The sequence below is a fragment of the Pseudochaenichthys georgianus genome, chromosome 15 (assembly GCF_902827115.2).
Source record: "Pseudochaenichthys georgianus chromosome 15, fPseGeo1.2, whole genome shotgun sequence".
Taxonomy (NCBI): Eukaryota; Metazoa; Chordata; class Actinopteri; order Perciformes; family Channichthyidae; genus Pseudochaenichthys; species Pseudochaenichthys georgianus.
Window position 1 is genome coordinate 7,377,237 of NC_047517.1, and position 23,250 is coordinate 7,400,486.

The 23,250-nt window shown below is 42.7% G+C and overlaps 1 protein-coding gene across 1 annotated transcript in view; it reads left to right on the plus strand.

The window, feature by feature from the left end:
* LOC117459923 (adhesion G protein-coupled receptor A3) overlaps window positions 1-23,250 on the plus strand; it is a 412,304-nt gene that overhangs the window by 71,016 nt on the left and 318,038 nt on the right. Inside the window, 4 exon segments of the mRNA XM_034101091.1 lie at window positions 17,638-17,709; window positions 20,809-20,880; window positions 20,981-21,052; window positions 21,766-21,929. Coding sequence (XP_033956982.1) covers window positions 17,638-17,709; window positions 20,809-20,880; window positions 20,981-21,052; window positions 21,766-21,929 — 380 coding nt within the window.

Genomic DNA, 23,250 nt, shown 5'->3' on the forward strand with positions numbered 1-23,250 from the left:
AGAATTGTCTAGGGTTGTTCAGGTTCTTTGTGGTAACAGACAGATAATACTTAGATTTAGCACTTTTGACATGTGAAGTGAATCCATTTCTTAGCTGCCTAAAACGCAGCCATTGTACCTCTGAGCCTGATTTCCTAGCCTTTGCCCAGGCCTTGTTTCTCTCATGCAGGAGACTAGACAGTTCAGCAGATAACCAAAGATTGTCTCGTCCCTTAACTCTAAATGTATGCAGGGGTGCATGTCTATCTATAATTTCCATAAAACCAAGATAAAAATAAGACAATGCAGTCTCAACATCAGCACACAAATCGATTTTTCCCCAATCAAACCCAAACAGATCATGTACAAAACCCTGCTCCACAAAATGTTTTATGTCTCTCTTGATGATAATACGTGGTTTAACCTTTTGGACTTTTGTGTCCCTAATTGTGGCTACAACACAGTGGCACTCAGATAATTCGCAAATACTCCCACAGCTGAGTATTTATAGGGAATATTAGTTAGAATGAGATCAATTAGGGAGGATTTATTTGGGGACTTAATATTAGGGCGAGTAGGACTGTCAACAATCTGAGTAACATTTAACGAGATACAAAGGTTTTTAAAATCCTCTGACACTGCAGTTAACCAGTCCCAGTTAAAATCTCCAAGTAGCACTATTTCCTTGTAGTCTTGTTGCGATAAAAGATTTGCTAGCGAAGACAAGGAGTCTTTGACAGCTGAGGGGGGTCTGTAACGGCCCACGACCATGACCTGTTGACCCTTTGCCACTTCTATAGTTAAGGCTACAAATTCAAATTGCTTACTGATAGATTTGGAAACTCATGTGGATACACTGCACTTATTCTTAACATAAATGGCAACGCCACCACCTTTATTAGGCCGGTCGGTACGATACACATTAAAACCATTTAAGGCAATGTCAGAGGCCAAAATAGATTTATTTAGCCATGTTTCTGATAAAACAATGACGTCAGCGTCAGTCGAGCTCGCCCAAATATGGACAAAAGCTAGTTTACCTAACAGACTGCGCACATTCAAGTGGATGAAACCCAACCCAGATCTAGCTTTAAAATCAGCAGGAGTAGCGATCTGACTACTACTACTGGGCGGACCAGGGTTAGGTTGTACATTTCCTGATAGTAATAACAACAAAAAAACAAGGCATATTTTCCTCTTAAACGACACACATACATTGTCATCTACTTTAGAATCACCGGAAAAGAGTGTGATTAGAGCTAAAGAAGCAGTCCTGAAGAACCATCATCCCAGGAAAACAAAAAAGACAAATATATTTTGTCGAGCAGATTGACTGTGACAAGGCAACCGGTAATTGTTTGAGCAACACATCCGAACGTTTGCAGGGGATGCCCACTGCGGGTGGCAGAACAGACCTGAATCCAGTAGACTCCTCAGAATGACTAGATATCTTCTCATAGTCTAAAATAGTTAACAGGCACAGCAGAATCCCGATATGGGCCATTTTCCCAGACTAGCACACAGAATCCGCGACGTTCCCGGAGCAAAATCAGCACAGCAGCAAAGGACAGACGAAAGCAGCAGCGTGGTATTCCCGGGGTGAAAGCAGGCCTCTGCAACAGCAGAACCAGGACAGGTGGAAAGCAGGCCCAGATCGCAGATCGCAGGCAGCAAACAGGTGGAGCCGCTCCGTCTCTCCGCGACGACCCCGGGGCAAAAACCTCTCCAGTGCAGCTGCACTCCACAGGCGGGAGCAGGCCTCCGTAGATCGCAGATCGCAGGCAGCAACAGGTGGAGCCGCCCCGTCTCTTCGCGACGTCTCCGGAGGAAAAAACACCTCAGTACAGCCGTACTCGACAGGTGGGAGTTGATGGATAGATAGATAGATTGATAGATGGATAGAGAGAGATATAAAGAGATAGACAGATAGATAGATAGTTATATATAGATAGTTATAGATAGATAGATAGATAGATAGATAGATAGATATATAGTTATAGATAGAGAGAGATAGAGTGTCAGCTCTGTCCACAGAGACAGGTGGAGACAGAGCAACACTTCCTGCTGCACTGTCAAACATACCAAGACATTAGAACAAAGTTATTTACAAAGATAACATGTAAACTCCAAGATTTTGATTCACTGTCTGACCAGAATAAAATGCAACATGTACTTGGAGAAAATAGTCCCAGCACCATAGAAGCTGCGAAATATGTGAGCGCATGTCATAGCCTAAGAGACAACAACAACACTTAACAGCTGTTCATCTCCTCACAGCTCACTTCTGATTACTCCTCTACTTCATGTGTCTTTCTTTCTTTCTTTCTTTTTACATTTGATACTTGCGGTTTTGTAATAATATATTGTTGTAAATTGTTTAATGAATCATTATTCAATTGTATTATCCTTGACGCTTTGGCAATATTGTTCACCTGACATTCATGCCAATAAAGCATATTGAATTGAATTGTTAAATAGATAGTTATAGATCGATCGATAGATAGATAGAGAGCCGGTCATATTTCAGAAATGGACAAAAGAAAAAGACTCATGAATGTACAGGAGGCATTAGCGTTGCTAATACTTCATACTATCAGCACAAACGATATCATATGAAAAGCTCCACAGAGTCCACAGATTCTATTGGTATTAGTTTCATCCCTGTGTGATCCAAACTCACTGTTCTTGTATGATAAATAAAAGAACATTGTAGCCTACCTTGAAAATCAATGCATTGTAATAGCGGGTACATTTTACCCGTTGGCGGTTTTAGGTATACAGCGACCTCTGGCGGTTCTAGTGTTAAAGTTTGCAGGTCTGAATATTAAATGTTAATCTTATTTTGCTTCATGACACCAACAGCAGGTTAATCAGGTCCAATGCTGGCTTGCTGTCGGAGGGTTTAAAGACACACATTTACGTTCCACTAATTGGTTTGGAATTGCACTTAATGTGTCGAACCCTCCATGTATACGCGCAAACCAGCAACGTGCAGTCAGGGGAGGCAGAGCCTCACCTGTCATACTCCAATGTAACGGAAAAACAACTAAAGAAAAACTAAATAGTAATAATAATAAAATGTCTCCACTGATCTGTGTTGTAAATGTGATTTATGTTTGATTCCAATCGCTTTTTATAGTCAAAATTAGCAAATTTGCCGAGCTCCGCTACAACTACGGGTAGCGATGAGGAGTGAGGCAGGGACGAGCTCTGCCTCTCCTAAGCCCACAGTAACTGGCTGGAGCGCGGGCACTAATTTAACGCGGGCACTTATTTTGTGAGCGCGCTCAAGCCAGTTAGGTGAGGCACAGATGCCTCACCTCAGAATGCGTCACCCCACAGAAACTGGAGTGCGGGCCCTAAAGCGCATGTATGTCACCAATGTAATGTTTGTAGATCCCTTTATTACATGTGTCCTCGCCATCCATAGTCTCTAAATAACTTATTTCAAGTATATATGATATTCAGGCTCGCTGGTCTCATCATACAACGGCAATGAAAAAAGCACCAGGGGAGGAAGCCATAACCTCTGCCGCACTGAAGGGGGCGCAAATGAGCCCACAGGTTCTTGTTGCTACTGTTATTCTACGCAGAGACGGTAGACGCAAACAACAAACTAGACTTTTGAAACTAGAGGAAGATAAGGAGGACTTTTACAAAAAAGTAATAGAGATTGTTGTCCAGAAGGATAGCATGGACTTAATCTTCAAGTCAAGGTAAGACCCCAATTGTAATGAAAATGGGATCTTACTAAGAAAGAACAATCCAATATTTAGATTTTGGGTATTCTTTTGTTGAACGGACTGTTTAAAATGAATCGAAGCATCAGACTAAAAAGGCTTTTGAAAATAACCGAATATTTCGATTACGGTCAAAATATAATATTTGTAAATCTGACTCTGAAAGAGTCAGTGCTTCACCAGCCATAAACCTCACCGCACGTCACCGGTGCAAACGGAGTGGAAGTGAGAAGGGGTCTGTTTGGAATTGGGCCTGTGTTCCAGTTTAGTGGAGCAGGTTGTCCAATACATCTAAAAGTTGCTGCATTATTTCACTGAAAACCACACATGTCAAACTCACGGTGCTGCTAAAAAGAGAATCAACGACTCATAAACAATTTGTAGGATTCATCCTCAAGGAATCATGTAATTCTGTGGAAAAATCTTCAGTAAATCAATATTCTATTGGCGCATAAGGAAAAGCGACCCAAGTCAGAAGGATTTATCCTCTTGTAATCCCAAATGTCTTACCAAACTTTGCGGCAATCTTCTCAATAGTTTTTGATTTATTTTACCTTTTTGGAAACCATGTATGTCTGAATAAAATGTCATATAAATACATTGTATATTTCTGTGAACTAAGGGTAGTTTCAAGGTCCAATCAATATTACAAAACAACAAAATATTACATTTATAGTAATACAAGACAAAATTAAGAGAGAACCAGCAATTCCTCCCATTTAAGGGACTGGAAAAAGCAAATACTTGGAATTCGATTTGTTCTTAAACCATCAATTTGCCAAAGCATTTGCCAAATACCATGAAATACTTTCCAAAATATGATAACAACGGAGTGTGTTTGCTGCTCTGTGACTAATACCCTCTGCATGTGACATTATTCTTCTTTACAGGAAACAAGGTGCCTTTACGTGTACACACAGCCTGCTTTAGACATGCCATTAAGAAATATGATACAAGTTATACTAATGAATGCATGTCATCGTCTCATTTCATTAAGTGCGTGTATGGTGGAGTACATCGCCCAGTGTCACTTTCCATTTAGATGAGTGCTCAAGTGGCTGCAGCCAGCTACACTTTTATTTGCTTATTTATCTCATGTAGAATCTGACCTTTTGCGAATCTGATTTTGATAATTACATCAACATTGAGAATCTGGATAATAACACTCTGCATGATTAAATACTGTTTGCTATCAACAGGAAGAAAAAGGGTTTGGCTGTCCAGTCTTTTTTATTTTACTCACAGTGAGTGCACGCTCCATATCATATCACAATTCAGAGAGATATACCATTAGAGTCACATATTGAGCATGAAGATATCGTCTGGGTCACATGGCACGGGAGAAATGGAGCAGATATACAGTGCAGTTTAAATTAATTGGGAAGCTCTTCAGAAGCTTTTCAAAAATTAACCACTAACGTGTTTTCGCTCCTGCTCTTCCAACATGCAGGGCCACAGGGAGTAGGAAACGGTTATTGTTTAAACACTCATCTCATTTGAGCTTCCCAAGCTGTTTCTACAGCGGGAATGTGGGGCAAGTATCTCCATTGGTAGTTATCATCCGTTTGTTTGTGAAGCACACACAAATGTGTTCCGTTTCATATACATGTAAATAAAATTCAAATACAGAAACCTCTGAACCTGCAAACACAAACAGCTTTCTGTGCACGGATCGCTGTGCATTCGTGCGTGGCTTTTTTGAGACTCCCCTGACGGTCAGCCGATTCGTACTTGTAATTGTTTCTATCTATAGCCAATTAGATGTCTCCTTCATTCTAAGCCAATCACATGAGCGCGCCCCCACGAGGGTAGATGTATTGCGTTCATGACACTTCATATACGCATTTTGCGTCCGGTTATACTTCACTCGTGTTTATGTCCATATCGATCAGATCCAGCTCTCCTGATCGGCCTTTATAGAGAGCACCGATCAAACTAACTATTAAGAGTGAATATCGACCGATAATGACCGACGGGGCTCCCCCCGTTGACAGTTCACTGTAGCACTGGCTTCGTATAGTGCACTGATCGATTAGGCTAAGCTAACCTGTAGCTGCTCCCTCCACACTTCATACAGAAATAAATAAAGCAGCTGTATTCGCCATACAGGAAACAATCAATCAATCAATGTGTATTTATATAGCCCAAGTGGTCTTCACAGTGTGTACAGAATATCAGTATGACAATACGACACCCTCTGTCCTTAGACCCTCACATCGTACAAGGAAAAACTTCCGAAGAAAACCCAGTTTAAAGGGAAACATGGGAGAAACCTCAGGGAGAGCAACAGAGGAGGGATCCCTCTCCCAGGACGGACAGACGTGCAATAGATGCCGTGTGTAAATTGAAAAGATAATGCATTTGCAACATAGGTAGTCCAAATGTTTGGAAATGCATGTGTGTATAATAGGAAGATGAATCCACGAGGATATCCATCCAGGACCGATGATCCAGGACCACAGCCACGACTCAAGATCCAGCGCTCGCGATCCAGGACACAGGACCGCAGGATCATCCATGACTCCGGATCCCGGCGTATATATAGACACCAAAAAGAAAGACATTTGGGGAAGCTGGGTTAATCGGAACATGAGAGTACACAGGTATAGACAGAGAGAAGGAAGAAGTAAGATGTCCCCCGACAAACTAAGCCTATATCAGCAAAACTAGGGGCTGAATCTAATCAGCCCTAACTATAAGCTTTATCAAAAAGGAAGGTCTTAAGCGCACTCTTAAAAACGGATGGGGTGTCTGCCGCCCGAACACAAACTGGAAGCTGATTCCACAAATGTGGAGCTTGATAAGAAAAGAAACACACATTTAAAACGGTTTTGCCTGCCGTTTTTGTGTACACAAGCATTCATCAATGGTTCGGAAAGTGGCGCTGTACCTTAATATTATAAAGGCTTGTATTTGCGTGCATTTCCTGTTCGGAAAGTGGCGCTGTACTGAGAGTGGAGGTGTCCTGAGATTAGCGCCTGCAGGCAGGCTCCATGGACCTGTCAGCTCCGGACTGCGCAAAATGCGTACATGAAGCGCTACGTCATGACCGTAATATATCTACCCTCGTGTGGGTGCGCTCATGTGATTAGCTTAGAATTAAGGAGACATCTGATTGGCTATAGATAGAAACAATTACAAGTACGAATCGGCTGACCGTCAGGGGAGTCTCAAAAAACCCACACACGAATGCACAGCGATCCGTGCACAGAAAGCTGTTTGTGTTTGCCGGTTCAGGGGATTTAAACGGAAAACAAATATGCGAGAATCAAAAATACATATGTAAAACTTTTTTCTGTATTTGGATTTTATTTACATGAATATGAAACGGAACACATTTGTGTGTGCATTGAAAAACACAAGTATGGATCCAGAAATACAAGTGTGAATCCTTCTGTGTGTATTATGAGACTGTTCTGAGCCCATACAGAGGTGTTTTTTTTTTCTAAATCTCTCTAAAAAGGTCAAATTTCACTTGTTTTGCATCAATCTTGATACAGGGTACTTATTAGCGCGAATACTGTTTACAGCATTCCACTATAGTACTTAAAATCTTTATTAGTGTGAATGCTGTTTACAGCATTCCACTATAGTACTTAAAATCTTTATTCTTCCACTTATTATTTCAGCCAATACTTTGGCACTCCATACCGTGCACGTACCTGGTAACACTGTTTGGCTCCTGTAAATCTTTCACTGTGTACTGAATTTAAATGTGGGAGTTCTCATTCATAACACTCCGTTCGATGTCTCACTATGGGATGCGCCTCATCGCGGAGCAAACAGAAGCATCAATTAGAGATGTCCCGATCCGATCACGTGATCGGGGATCGGAGCCGATCACGTGATTTTCAAAAGATCGGGGATCGGGAGAAAAAAATCGGGGATCGGGATTTTTTTTTTTTTTCTAAAATATATTTTTTTTCATTTAATGTTACAAAACAAAAATTACCATGTTCACGTCTTAAAGTCATCCTGAGGACTTAGTTTTGGTTTAAAATTACACAACATCATGTATGTGTTGCTTTCTTTGGACTTGTTTTCATAGACCTGGTTGCTTATTTCTCTGAAATCTGGCAACAGAGTGTGCGCAGTGTCTAATAGTAGCAGTAAGCTAATGAAAGGCTACGTTCAGCTGGTGACTCGGGAGTCGGGACAGAGAAGATGTCAGCAGTTTGGAAGTATTATAAAATTGAAAGCGAAGGCAGTGTAACAGCCAGATGCAATGTTTGCAAGGCAGAGGTTCCGCGTGGTGGAAAGAACAGAGCTACGTTCAACACGATCAATCTAATACGCCACCTGCGAAACAAACACCAACAACAACACGACGAGTACACAGCGGCCACTCGGGTAACGGCACTGAAACAACCGACACTTTCAGAGACTTTCAAAAGGAAAGAGAAACTGCCCCAGAACAGTGAAAAGGCCAACACAATAACAGCCAAGATAGCTGAATTCATCGCGTTGGATGACCAGCCGTTATCTGTTACCTTTTTTTTCTCTTAATGCATTGCATAAAGATCGGATCGGGAAAAATCGGTATCGGCAGATTGTCAAAATCAAATGATCGGAATCGGATCGGGAGCAAAAAAAGGTGATCGGGACATCCCTAGCATCAATCTCATTACGCCAATCCTGATTGGCTGGTGATCTTGACGTCAGCGTCAGGGGAAATCACCCCCTATAAGTATATTGCGCCACAACGCATGCGTCATTCAAACACCTCTTCTCGCTTCAGAGCACATCTCACAGTAGCCGGGCAAGCTTCACTGTCCACAGACTGAATACCCAAAATACCATTTCGGTCGACGGGCGCTAGCGGCTACTCCTTCTGCTTCGCAGGAAGACGGTAGTACTAACGCTGTTAGTATTTGAAAAATCGACCTTGCCCTTCTCTACGAGAAAGTAAGGTAGGTCCGATTTTCTCAAGCTAGCAACACACCTGTTGCTAGCTCGCTCCCTCTCTACCGACACCACGGTAGCGAGGACGTTTTTTCTTTTCTCTTCCCCACGGAGGGGAAAAGGAATAGAAGAGGAGCATACTGCCACACCAGTCAGTATTCTCCGGGATTAAAAGACCCACACCGTCCTCTTTCTCCGGATTAAGGACAAGGTGGTAATACCTTTTTTCCCGTCCCACCTGTCGAGAGCGGGCCCTCTCCACGCCACGAGGCGACAAAGATGGACGCCCCTCTCCCTCACACCAGAGGAGTCAGGGACTCGGTGGCTCGACGGGTTGAAGATCTCGGGCACAGACACACACCAGGTCTGTTCGTCCTGGCTCATGCGGACATTGTGTCCGCTTCACTGTCAAGAGCCTCCGCCGACGGCTAGCGAGACAAGCTAGCCTGTCGGAACAGGACCCCCCCATGTCCATGGACCCGCCGGCCTGCAGTCAAGACACGGGGGCGTCCGCCACAGAGAGCGAACCCCTCTCCGTGTCGGTCTGGGGCTCATTATCAGCGATGGCCTCAGAACCGGAATCCCGCGCCCTGACAGGCCGGGACCCGGTGACGACAAGACACGCGGGAACGGATCCCCGCGCTTTACCAAGCTGGGGCTCCCGGTTAGACCTCACCATGGTCTCACCCGCGGAGGATGTCCTCGAGTTGGACTATGAGGAGGACGAGGAGGGGGACGCCCTGACGTTCCTCCTGTCCGAGTCGGATGACCAAGAAGAGGACACCTTCATGTCATCGGCCCAGGCTGCAAAGCCTGGAGCGAGGGCTGCTCTCCCGGGCGACAGCACACCAGCTTCGCCCTGTCTGAGCATGTACCTGCAGGCCGTGTGCAAACGCGCTGCGGTCAGACTCAATGCTCCGTGGCCTGAAATGGCCAAGGAGACCTCCAGGTCCCGCTACGAGGGGAAGCATCTTCCCCAAACAGCGGGCAAAGGGAGGCTCCTGCCGGTTTTTCCGGAAATGTTGGATGAAGTGTCGGTCTCGTGGAGAGACCGGCCCTTCAGCAACAAGGTCCCAATCCAGTGCGCCTCCTCCCTGGATTGCGAGGGAATGGAGAGGCTCGGCCCCTCACCGAGCAGGAACCCCACGCTGCCTGCAAAGGCGGACCGCTTTCAGTCCACAATGACTGAAAAGTCCTATAAAGCTGCAGCGTTGTCCGCCAGGGCCCTGAACGTGTCCTCGCTGCTAACCGCCTACCAAGCGGAGCTCTGCGAGGACCTGTCGGGTAGTCCGGGAGCAGCCACTCTGGACGAGATGGCAGCGGTCACGGACATTTGCCTCCGTGTCCAGCGCTGCGCCGTCCAGGCCACGGGCAAACTAATGGGGATCATGGTGGTGCAGGAAAGAGCGAGATGGCTCAACCTCACCAACCTCCCTGACCGAGAAAGGGAAAATGTGCTGGATATGCCCATCGTTCCCGAGGGTATTTTCGGCTCCGCTTTCGCCTCCATGCAAAGGAGGTGTGAGACGAAGAAGAAGGAGGACGAGGCACTCCACCTCTGCCTCCCTCGAAGGGTCCAGCCACTGCACTCGCAGCAGCAGTCCTTCACCCAAGCAAACTCTGCCCGGTTCAAAGCACCGGTCAAGCAGAGGTCGCAGCCCACCCCGAGTCCCCAGCCCAGGCTGGAGACAAGGGCAAGTTGGCCGAGAAAATCTCCGGTTCCGGCTGCAGCTCAGGCTCAGCCAACCCAGAATTTCGGCCAGCAGTCGAGGAAGAAGAAGCGAGCGGTGTGACAGCCCCTCCTTCTCCCCTCCGTGAATGTGTTTCCGCCGCCTCGAGAGATGCCTAAACACCATCCTCAAGTCCGCACAAACACATGTCACATGCTGATTGATTCCTCTGTCATAAAACATTTGCCGCTGAAGCATCCAGGCTTCAGGCCGAGGGCGCAGCTCAAAAAAATTAAAAGAAAATCAATAAAACAAATAAACAGCCCGCCAATTCTTCCCCCTTTGAGAGCAGCTACAGCATCTCTCAAAAGGCGGATTATTGACGGGTCTGTGAAGGCACCACCGCCACTGCGCAGTGCCGGCTGGGGCTTTAAGGGCACCACCGTCACGCGCATGCGCAGTGCCGGTGGTGCAAGAAAGACTGAGAATCTTAGCGGTGTTCCCCACCCTAAAACGCTTCCTGCCTTCTCTCAGAGGACACCATGTCCTCGTGAGGACAGACAACACGATATCATGTATGAACCGCCAAGGGAGGTTGCGTTGTCTCCAGTCACACACACTGGCACACAAACTGATCCCTTGGAGCGGCAGACGTCTCCTCTCTCTGAGAGCGACACAGGTACCGGGAGTGATGCACCTCGGGACAGAACTACTGTCCAGAGATGCACCACTCTATGCAGACTGGACTCCACATCCAAGGATCGGGAGTCCGCTGTGGGTGCGTTACGGCGGAGCATAAAGGAAAAATGCTCAATGACAGCTGTTCTCTTTAATGCACCATTTAAACGCACTGTTAGGCGGGGACGCACTCGTACACGATTGACCTCCGGGTCCTCTGTGCGTGTTCCCACTCCTGGCTCTGTTACCCCCAACTCTGGCCAGAGTGAAGGAGCAACGCCACACAATTACTCTGATGTTTCCACCCTAGCCCGCAACGTACGGGCTGGCGGAGATATATCAGCTGTTGTGCGGGCAGCCATGGCAGCCCCCACCACAAAGGGACAGATGGGGGGTGGGGGCATTCCTTCACCCACGCCCAGAGCACGGGGCACTATGGGCCTGACCCGTGAGTGGTACAATCTGAATACAGTGGGACTCCCTCAGAAGGTGATAAACACTATTCAGAGTGCGAGAGCTTCCTCCACCAGGTCTCTTTACGACTGTAAGTGGAGGGTGTTTGAGGAGTGGTGCCTTCAAGAAGGACACATCTCTTTTCAATGTCCTGTCGGGATGATTTTATCATTCCTACCAACACACTCTCACTCCCTAAGCGTCCAATAGCGACGTTTGGTCAGTGTCCGTGGCGTCCAATTGTGACGCTCCTAGGCTCCTTCAGCGTCATAAAGGGACGCAAATAGCTTTCAACTGATTGCAATGTATTCCCATCTGCGTCGGGATTTGACGCTCATGGAAGTACGGCATTCGTTTATGCCGGCTGCCCTTAAAGGCAATGTGAGCATCCATTCCCATTGGATAACGGAGAATTTTACACCCGGAAGTAAGTATTCCTCTTACTGTCGATTGATTTTACAGTGATATCTGCACTACTCATCGACTAAAAAACACCAGATTATCCTTGTTAATTACACAACATTGATTGGTTTAAATTGTGTACAATGCTTTTGTATTTTTCCCCTTCGATTCGGAGAAACAAATATGTTTTCTGAGTAAAGGATGGCAGAAGACACTACACTACCCAGAATCCCCAGCTATCGTTTGGCCTACACCATGTGCTCTGTTTTTTCACCATTCATTCCGATGGCTGGCGTCTATGTCACGTGATCTTCAAATGTCTCCCTGCAGAAAAAGAAAACATGGCCGAACTTCGTTTTATTCTAGGTGTAAAATGCCTATTTTAAAGTTAGTTTGGCCATTAAAATGTGTTTTGATGTCATTTGATGCGAGAAATATGAGTTGTTATTTCAGATTATGTGTGCAGTGGATGTACATGATCTTTAGTTTGCTAGTTATTACGAAGATTACTTCAGGAAATCGCGACGTTTTCATTGTTACCAAGGTGGTTGCTAGGGACGCTGCTATCGATATTATTTCTGTTATGTTGTGTAACTGTTTAATGGTGTTATCTTTATTGCTACCCCCTTCCCCGTCAATGTATAGTGTTGGTCCACAGCCTAAACATATTAGTTTAACAAAATCCGCATCTAAAGATAGCCTACGTTATTTCCCCCCTGTGCAATTCCAGTCTCACATCTCAGAGCACATCGTCATTAACAAATACCGGAAACAGACCGAAATAATAATAATACCTTATTCCGAGTGTGCTTGCTTTTCTCTTTGAAAGTCATCACATAACGGCATTGTAATACACGGTTCAGCTGCATTACATATTACATATCTGCCGTAGTTCTGTATTTATAGAGCCCTGATGAGAAGACAAACATGAGGAACTGAAAACGTGACGTGAATCATAAATATATCAGCCATTAAACAACATCTTACATTTCTTTTCACACAATGCGTCTCCTTGCAGTATCAACACTAATTCGGCTCACTTTTATATTTGATCCAATTGGTAGATAGGCTGTATTTACACCATAAAGGTGCACAGCTGATATAAAGGGACACCTGGTGGTTAAAGCATGTTATTGAATTTCAATATTTTTATTATTAGATATTAATACGATCCCTATAAAGTATATTCATTACTCGTTATTCTCTACTAATTGTTAATTAAAGACTGTATGTAATGACTATTTTGCACATCCCTTTCAAGATTTCAAGATTTTCTAAGGTTTATTGACATATCATATAGGCCTACACAACTGTGGTGTAGTTCTGCACTGAATGAAAAACTTGGGTTGCAGGTTCCTCAGGTGTGCATTACAAGACATCTATCAATATTTGTGCATACCTCCAGCAATGTTAACTATGTTGAAGCACTTATTTTAACTGATATTATACATAATGTATTATACTCTTATAGATGTATGTAGAAATTTCATCTCCGGCCTTGTCAGGTATTGAACAATCAATAAATAAAGAACACAGAATTGTTGAATATAAAACACAGAATGTATGTGATTATACTAAATGATTTTCAAATAAACACAACTGCATATTTAACTGTGACACATGCTGATGTAACGCAAATGTTCCAACTTGGGATCAATAAAGTATATCTTATCTTAAGCTGATCGATGGCTACTGCCATATTTGCAAAATGTGCCTCTGAACCTTGACAAGTGCATGTTTCAGGCTTATCAATTAATGTTATGTAATGTTATCACAGGGGTCACACACACATAAGACCAGCTGTTAAATAAAGCTCTTCTGACCTTAGCTGGCATGTGGGTATATATAGTAATACTGCCCATAATGGGCACAAGCAATTTTCACCCATTTATTAATTATATGTTTTAAATGTGAGTGTTTCCTATCCCCTAAACCTCCAGGGATGTACAGAGTTTAATACTGGCAACTTCTTATTATGGGAAATACGAAAACGTCTTTTAAAACTACAACTCCCAGTAGAGACGTGCCATAGAGAACATGTTGCGAAACAGAATAGCCAGCATGTGTAGTTCTGGGGACGGGGTGGGGGAGGGGGGACGCGGTGGACCCGTTCAAATCCAGTTTTGGACAGTCTGCCGTGGTTCCATCCCATTTCAAGTGCTGTTCGAGAATCGGCTTAACCCTCGGAGCACACTCTCCAATCACAGAGCTTGAGGACTATCACGGGGTTTGTCAAGAGCACATGGTGTAGTCCAAACGATAGCTTGGACTGCCTGCGGTTACGTAAGTAACCTATAGTTATTTAGCTTCTATTTAATGAGGTGCATGGGAGGATATTGCTACCAAACAGTCCCATGTGTCAAATAATAGTTTTGAATTTCTTTTATTTTCACTTTGGAACCCTTTCTGTGGATTTCATAGTCCTTTTGGTCTGGTTTTGTTTCTCTTGGCTGGCTCTGGACTTGCCTGTGTGACTGTACTGTTTTGGACTCGCTGATTGGAGCTAGATTGTTGCTCACATTTGGAACAAGGCACAAGCTTCTTCTCATTCTCATCACACTGGACATGCAGTACAGATTTAAAGGAAACCAGGGACACAATTTCAGGAAGTTTTCTTTGGCCTGCACAGAAAACCAGATTTTTGTAGATCCATTTTTAGTAAGTCAGAGGTTTTGGTGTTAGCTGTGGGGCTGGACGAGGAGTGCCTGGCTGGAACCTCAACATGTGTGTGTTTTCCTCTGAACTGGATGTGGTCTGTTTCTCAGGCATGCAGGAAATACTCTGTGATTTCCAGTAGGTGCAATTTAACTCACTCCCGATAAGAATAATGAATGAAGAAAGGTAAAACATTTAAATATAAATGCATAAAAAAATAGCACCACTATTTAAAGGTGGGGTAGGTCATTTTGGAGAAACCAGCTCGAGTGCGCTAGAATTTGAAAATACACAGCTGGAAGAAATCTGCCACTTCCTCACAGAGCCCCTCCTCCAACACACACGAACGTGCACATGACCAATGAGGGCATGAGATAAGTTTGGCCGGGTCGGCTAAAATGATTGGTCGTGCTTTTTACAGTACTACTGCTTCCACAGATGACATTTTTCTTAATGGATTTTTTGTCAAAGCACTTCAGATATTCATTGCCATCGGGATGTTAAGAGCATTCCATGGAATATAAAAAATAAAAGTGTATCTCGAGCCGGTTTCTCAAACTTACCTACCCCACCTTTAAGTTGTCACATGGAATGGTATGTTCCACCAGTCATTCCCTTTATTCCCTACTGCTAGCAAACCATTCGCTCTGTAAACTGAGCTCTTGTGTGAACTGTCAGGGACCAAGCAGTGAAACAGTGATTTAAGGAAACTGGGTTTTTATTTACCAGAAAATGTGGCATTCAAAAATATTTCAAAGCAAGAATCACACTAACTTTGCCTATACAAAAGGATTTAACAGCAACTATTTAAGGTGTTACCTGAACAAAACGGATCTTCTTCTAAATGGTGGATGGCAACGTTTGCGCTTTAGGCTTAATACCACCACCTACTATGCTGGAGTGTGGAACAGACATCTTCGGGGAAATGGTGATAAAAATAAAATATATAAATTAATTAACATTTTTACTTTTTTAAATAAATGTTTGTATGAATAAATGAATACATGCTTTTTTTCTTTTTTCCCTACTAATTACATTCAATATTAATACAGACAATCGTTACAGACAATGTACCAGAAAACAAAACCAGTTAAAGCGGGAGGGCAGAACAATTGCTTATTTAGAAATAGTCCCCCTGTGAAGAGGTATTTAAATATATAACTCTTCTTTAAAAGAGTATTATCTAAACAACTTAAAATAGGCTTTATATTCACCTTCCATTAACCCTCCGGTATCATTCGATTGGACTACGCAAATTAGTCATTCGAGACAAAAATGTCCACTGCACAAGACTTTGATAAAAACATTATATTAAAAGGTTTTTTTCACAACTTTTTTGGGTTAAATCTTTAAAGTAACTTCCGCCCTAATATAAAATAACAAAAATGTAATCATTTTCAGGATTTTAACCCTTTCAATGCCATTTTCAAAACATGAAACCGCTGTTTTTTTTCATGATGAAAACAGAGAAAATTAGTTATTTTCCTAAAAATACATATCTGGAGACTGGCTCTTTTTTTTTATAACAGTCTTGGATATGTCAAATATTAGCAACAAAATGGATTTTTTTGCATTATTAGTTTTTGCACAAAATCAGATTGAACAAAAAAGTTACAAATTAGTCATTCGGGACAAAAATGTCCACTTCCAAAAACTGCTCTAAAACTTTTTGGGGTTAAATCTTTCAAACAACTTCATCAAAAATACCAAATATTAAATGATGTTCAGGATTTTAACCCTTGAACTGCCAGTTTGAAAACATGAATTTGCGTTTTCTATGAAAAACATGCACAAAAAGGCAGTTATTTTCCATATAATAAATGTTGGGGGGGTCGGCTTTTTTTTTATCACAGTCTTGGATATGTCAAAGATTAGCAACAACATTGATTTTGGTGGATAATTAGTTTTTGCACAGACTCAGATTAAACAAAAAAGTCACACATTAGCCACTCGTGTCCCATCCACTCCCATTATAACCACATCTTTTGATCTCTCCGCCATACCGGTATATAATCATGCATTTTATAATGTCAGGGTTTTATATTGGAGGAAAATAGTTAAATGTGTCCCTTTTTACTGTATATCACCAGATGTGCATTTTGCATACCTCTTGCATTTTGGCTTGTGCTCATGTGTGCTCTATGCTTTTATAATCTTGATGGCTTCTTTTATGAGCACTTAAACCAGGAAAATGTTTTACTGCTTCTGGTTCCCTTGTCTTGAAGTCAACAGTTTTTTTAATCTGTTTGTGTTTAGACTCCTGAAATAAGGTCTGTGGATAACACAAGTTTACGATATTTCTTTCTACGACATAAAATACGTCGGCATATACAGTAAAATGTCTGTGTGTAATAAAAACGTGTTTTTTTTCACAAATAACAACACAAACTACTGTACATCAACATACCAACCTCAGCCTATGTGCCATTACTTTAGCTTTTTAATTCTGCCAATATTATTTTTGCTTCAAATATCATAAAGTGTTTTAAGAGGTAAAGAGATTTTCCTGCTGAACAAACATGTTAAGTATAAATACTTAACCACAATGCTTTTTTTCTGCAATATCCCAAATCCTCTTTGTCGAGGGGGCCCTCGCGATGGTAACTTCCGGGTTGGTCTACACAAATATGTCATCAATGCACCAACTTATTGCCAGGGACTGCAGATACAACAGGGACTGCAGATACAACAAATTAGTTCCATGGCTAAATGTGGTGCGTTTGCATGATGGAACAAAGTGCTCGTGTTAATGTATGTTCTTAGTCCCTTCTCATATAAATACAAAATGAGCTCAAGTACATTTTTATGACAAATTATTAGATATTAGCTATCATTTAGCTGACGCTTTTATCCAAAGCGACTTACAATAAGACAATAAGTCCAAAAACCATACAGATTCAAACTGCAGATATATTCACTTCAAGCTAAATCATACCATATTAAGAGCTGGTGAATTAGTTATAAGGCCAAAATAAAAATAAAAAAGTGCTTTGTGTTTTTCTTTTTTTTTCAGCAATAATTTTATTGCCAAATTTCCTCTCAAAACTATCGCCTTCCTCAATTTCATTTGTCAGATATTTGGACAGACGGATGGATATGCACATATGGTTATCACTGACTGTTATTGTTGATGCCTACACTCTGTCTCTCTCTTCCAGGGACCTGAAGAATAATTTGATCAGTACTGTGGAGCCCGGGGCCTTCAGAGGTCTGCATGCTCTGAGGAGACTGTGAGTATGATGAAGGATTATCCAGGGGACAAGGGGAAAAGCAGTGTCTGAAGTATCCTACTGTACATGGCTAAGAGAGGAATGAAACTGAGGCAAAGTGTTGATAAGATCATTTCAGCCTTAGCTGAGCTTCCTCTTTCCAGTTGAGGCTAAATAAAGGCACATTACTTACTTACTTATGTAATTGTTAGTGTAGACGCATTCAAAAGATGGGGCACTGGTCTGCAGGATTGTGTTCTCGTGTTGTGCTAGAGGGCACATCAGCAGGAGGTGTTAAGGACAGGGAAAGCATTGTAGTTGCTGTACCCCTGTGCTGCTAGGGTACTCACACATACAAAGCCGTGGCAGCACATCACTCCCACCCTCATCCACCTCCACTGGTTGCCGGTCAAATCTTGCATAACATACAAAATCCTCCTCCTTACCTACAACCTGGATGACAGCAAATCTACTCAAACTCAACAGTAAGAAGACTGAGCTCATGGTTGTGGCCCCCAAAGCACTGCTCCGGAAGGATGGGGATCTCCTCCTCCACATTGACGGCTGTTCCATCTCCCCGTCTCCCGAAGTCCGCAACCTGGGTGTCATCCTTGACTCCACTCTCTCATTTCAGTCACACATCAAATCCGTCACTAAGTCTGCCTTCTATCACCTCAGGAACATCTCCCGTCTACGACCATCACTCTCTGATTCCGTGGCCGAGACCCTCATTCATGCATTCGTCTCCTCCCGGTTGGATTACTGCAACGGAGTCCTGTTCGGGGTTCCCAGTAAAGCCCCGGACAGGCTCCAGTATGTGCAGAACTCGGCTGCCAGGGTGCTCACTCACACCAAGCCCTGGCAGCACATCACCCCCACCCCGATCCACCTCCACTGGCTCCCAGTCAAGCACCGTATCACCTATAAACTCCTTCTTCTGACTTACAAATCCCTCCATGCCCTCGCCTCCCAATACCTGTCTGACCTTCTCCGCTACCACACTCCATCCCGGAAGCTAAGATCATCTGGACAGGATCTCCTCTCCACCCCCCGCACCAGGTTGCAGACTTTTGGTGACAGAGCCTTCAGTGTGGCATCCCCCACCCTCTGGTACTCCCCCCCCCCCGAAATCCGCAGCGCCCCAACCCTGGACATTTTCAAAAAAGCCCTCAAAACGCACCTTTTTACCAAGGCTTTCCCCACTGTATAGTTAGTTTAATAGGTTTATTTTTCCGCTACTTCCCCCCCCCACCCCCTTAACCTGTCTGCCTTTTTTTCCCCCTACTCCCCCCCTACCCGACTTGTAAAGCGACCTTGGGTTTCCTGAAAGGCGCTATAAAAATATTATATATTATTTATTATTATTTACAAGTCCCTCCATGCCCATGCCCCCCAGTACCTATCGGACATCCTTCACCCACATGCCCCACCCCGGAACCTGTGGTCCTCAGACTCTGGCCTGCTCACCACCCCCCGCACCAAACTGCGAATCTTCGGGGACAGAGCCTTCAGTGTGGCAGCCCCCACCCTCTGGAACGCTCTCCCTGCGGAGATCCGCAACATCCCCATGCTTGACGCCTTCAAAAGGGTCCTCAAGACCCATCTGTTGACTTTGGCCCCTAATCTATTTGTTGTTTTGTCTGTCTGACTGTTCATCTGACTGCCTTTTGTTATGTTTGTTTCTACTCCTGTTCTTCTTTGTAAAGCGATCTTGGGTCTCATGAAAGGCGCTATATAAATCCAAACTATTATTATTATTATTATTAGTTCACTTCTTCACTGAGATTTCCAGAATTAGAACCACTGATCGCTTGTCAGTTGAGGTGTTAGAGCGAGACTTGGTAACCTTTGCTGAAGGCACATTGGATTTCTTTCTGTTTGCCTTAATCCTTGAATGAGTTGCATTAAAGGCGCAATAGGATGTGGATTTTGGATCTGATGTTAAACAACATTTGAACTCCATTAGGCAAACTGACGCAGAAAGGTTCACAACATGAACAATGTCTTTTTATAATAGCAGTCCATTAAGAGTCTCCCTTCTGTTGTTAATACCAAAATCATGTGAGGCAGTAAAAAAGAGAAAAGTGTGTATTGAAATGAGCAAGTGTGTTTTTTTCTTATGAATTCAATGTAATGAATAACATTTAAACTAAAGTTAATTTTGAACTATCTCTTTTAAAAACACTTTTTTGTTTTCATTCATATAAAAAAACAGATTAAAGGCTCACGATTAAGGCATGTCTTTTTTTGTATTAATTGTACTTATTCTGCCTGTAAGAAAAAGTGTATGTATGGAGCAACTAATTCAATCATATAGGTAAATAAAAAAGGAAGAGTAAATATATCCAGATAAACAAAATGAAAACGAAATATTTGTAATTACTTGATTTGGATGATTACTTATATATTTACTTAGACTTTCAAACTCACAACTGCAAAAAAGTATTTGTTGCCATGTAAACAAACACACACACAAAACAAGGACAAGGGTTTTTCTCTTTGTTTTGGTTTCTCCTACTCAAGTCATTTCCCCGGCCATTACCCTCCTCCTGGCTTTCTACATTTAGGCTCCAGAGTGAGTGACATGATTGCAGGCTGATGGTTAGTGGGGTCTTGGTTGGCAGGGATACAGCACTGAGCTATCCGTGCTGATTTGGGGCGCGTGCTCGCCAAGCTCGGGGAGCAGCAGAGTGCTAATTTAAGTCCTCCCCAACTGGTGATTACTCGAGTGCTCTGCTTATTTTCCCACAGCTGCTCCAGCAAAGCAGCTCTTTAATTACAGAGTGCAAGGGCACGGAGCCATGGACGCGACAGCGCTTAGAAACTCACATACGGAAGCCCACTGCGCCTGCACGTGTTAGTGTGTGTACGTGGGTGGATGTGTGTGTGCCAACAATGGGTATAAGGCGCAAAAGGTTCCAGAAGGTCAGGACAGGAAGTTGAGTAAATGAATGAACGTGGTTTACTAACAGTTTTCCCAGATGTTCTTTGTTTTTTACAAATGGCCAATGCATACAGACACATGTTCTAAGTTGGGCCATGGGAACTACATTATCAGAAATATTCTCTATAAAGCTGATATTTTTCTTCTCTCTTTATCTATTCTGTCCAACACAAAAGGGATCTGTCCAACAACAGGATCGGCTGTGTCTCGCCTGAAATGTTTCTCGATTTGGGCAGCGTTTCAAAATTGTGAGTAAAATCATACATTGCACAGCTTTATGCTTAATTTGTGGTGTATTTAGAGCGTGTGAAGAGTGACTGAATGAATGTCTTTGTTTCCCACCAACAGGAATCTATCAGGGAACATCTTCTCCACACTGACTGTGGGAATCTTTGCACACCTTGTGGCTCTCAAAGTGCTGTAAGGACACCACATATACTTATCATGAGCATCACACTTTGAGTCCTCTAAGTTGTGGCTTGAAAATATATTAAGACCTCATTATTTACTGAGTCAAGGAGATATTAGCTTTTGGCATTGCATATATGTTGACTATAGCAGGGAAGGCAGAGGTGTGACTGGTGATATCTAAACTGTTAAACATCATTACTAGATGTTAATTGTTAAACTATTGTAGCATAGTTTTAAAGGTCTTTCAGTAAAACTATCATATGCAAGACATAACCACAAGAACGCAGGCGTACATATTTAATTTTAGACTAAATATGTTGTGAACAACTACAAATCTAGCCACCCAAAGCAAGCTAATTCAGGTGAGAAGAGATGTTCAAACACAGAGGTAGCATCCATGTTTTCCTATTTGGAAATGAAAACAAATTGGACATTCAAAAAAGGCTTTTAATAAGAGTACAACAATGAATTATATATGGTACACTAAGGCAATTTTGGTAGAATTTATAGGACATTGTACGAATATGGCAAATGTATCGTACAAATACGATTATTATTGTACGAATACGATAATTATCGTACGAATATTATATGAAACCGTTATTACTTTGAGGAATTGCACCCCGCTTCTCCCTGTGATATCAAACTGTCTGCATTATTGAATACAGTCGCTCAAATTAAGCAACAACACAGATGGCTACTGTCTCTGGTTTTCCCATCAGGCACTTCAGCACAGAGACTTTGTTCTGTGACTGTCAGCTGAAGTGGCTGCTTCTCTGGGCTCGAGGCAACTCGCTGAAGATTGGCAACGACACGGTGTGTGTGTTCCCCACACAGCTCCACGGACTGGAGTTTCGCAACCTTCGTGAGCAGCAGCTCAGATGTGGTGAGGACATACAACAACTTTTTGTCCGTTATAAATACAACATCTGGGTAATCACTGCCTTTTGCTGTTCAGTGTGAATGCCCTTTAATGGAAGTAAGTACTTATGGGATTTGAGACACGGCACAGCTGTAGGGTTAGCCTTGTGGCTAATACTAATGTCACAAATCTAAAATCATTGGCAAATATATATTTCCCTGGGCAGCTTGTCCAAAGCAGAAGCATCTTACCAAAACTCAAGTTTGACACAAAAGAATGAGATAGGACTTTAATCTAGGCAAGAGAAAACAAACGGAACTATTGTACACATTGCACGACATACAAGAATCAGACCGAGATTAACAGTAAACCAGGATTTACAGATATAAATAGAATCTTAACTAATGAGGGGATACAATTCTGGTGTACAGGAGGTCAGGTGGTTACATGGCTGATCCAAAAGGCGGTTAAACCATGGATGTATAATAAGAACTGGATACAGCGTGGGAGGTGGGGCCTCATTCATGGGTTACAGACATTCATGGTCAATGTAATGACGTAACCAGATGAGTGATTACAGCGCCCGGTATAATTGTACACACATTTGTATCATACATGTCATTCACAAACTAAATCAGGAGATCTATAAAGTTGTACGTCCGATTCGCTCCTTTTTCCCTCTCTGTACATATGGAGCTATTTCAGGGTCATAAGTTTTGATCATTCAAAAAAATACAATTTATTTGAAAGTTCAAGTTTTTATCCTGAATTTGAAAAATACAATGTTGTATTCAAACCAAAAATAAGTATTTTTCAGGTTGAATATTATTTTGATTCAGTTCAGCAATTTTTTTAAATAAAATATTTATTTTCAGATTTCACTTTTATACATATTTTGATATTTTAATCCTTATTTTTTTCAGTTGCAGATTTTACGTTTTCAGATTCAAAACAATTATTTGTTCAGTTTCAAACCTTGTTTTTTCAGGTTTCACATTGCTTTTCATATTTCAGATCTATTTTTTTCGCTTTCAAACTTTTGGCCCTGATGTTGCTTGGGGGGCGGGGCTTACAAAAGAGTAGTTCGGCATCCTGAGTGGCAGGCCTCCCTCTGTCATGTTGCCTTCATCGATGTTAGGTAGCGCGAGAAATATAACTCAACACTTTCTATACACAATACTCCCGTGATTGGTGGTAAACAAAACTAATACCAGCGTCAAAGTTTCGTTAAGCGAGCTGTTGAGCATCGTATTTGGCAACAATCAAGGTATAAGAGCAATAAACTGTGCTAGAATGTGAAATCAAATTACGTATCCGCAATCAGGCGTTGTCCTTCCCCACTTCC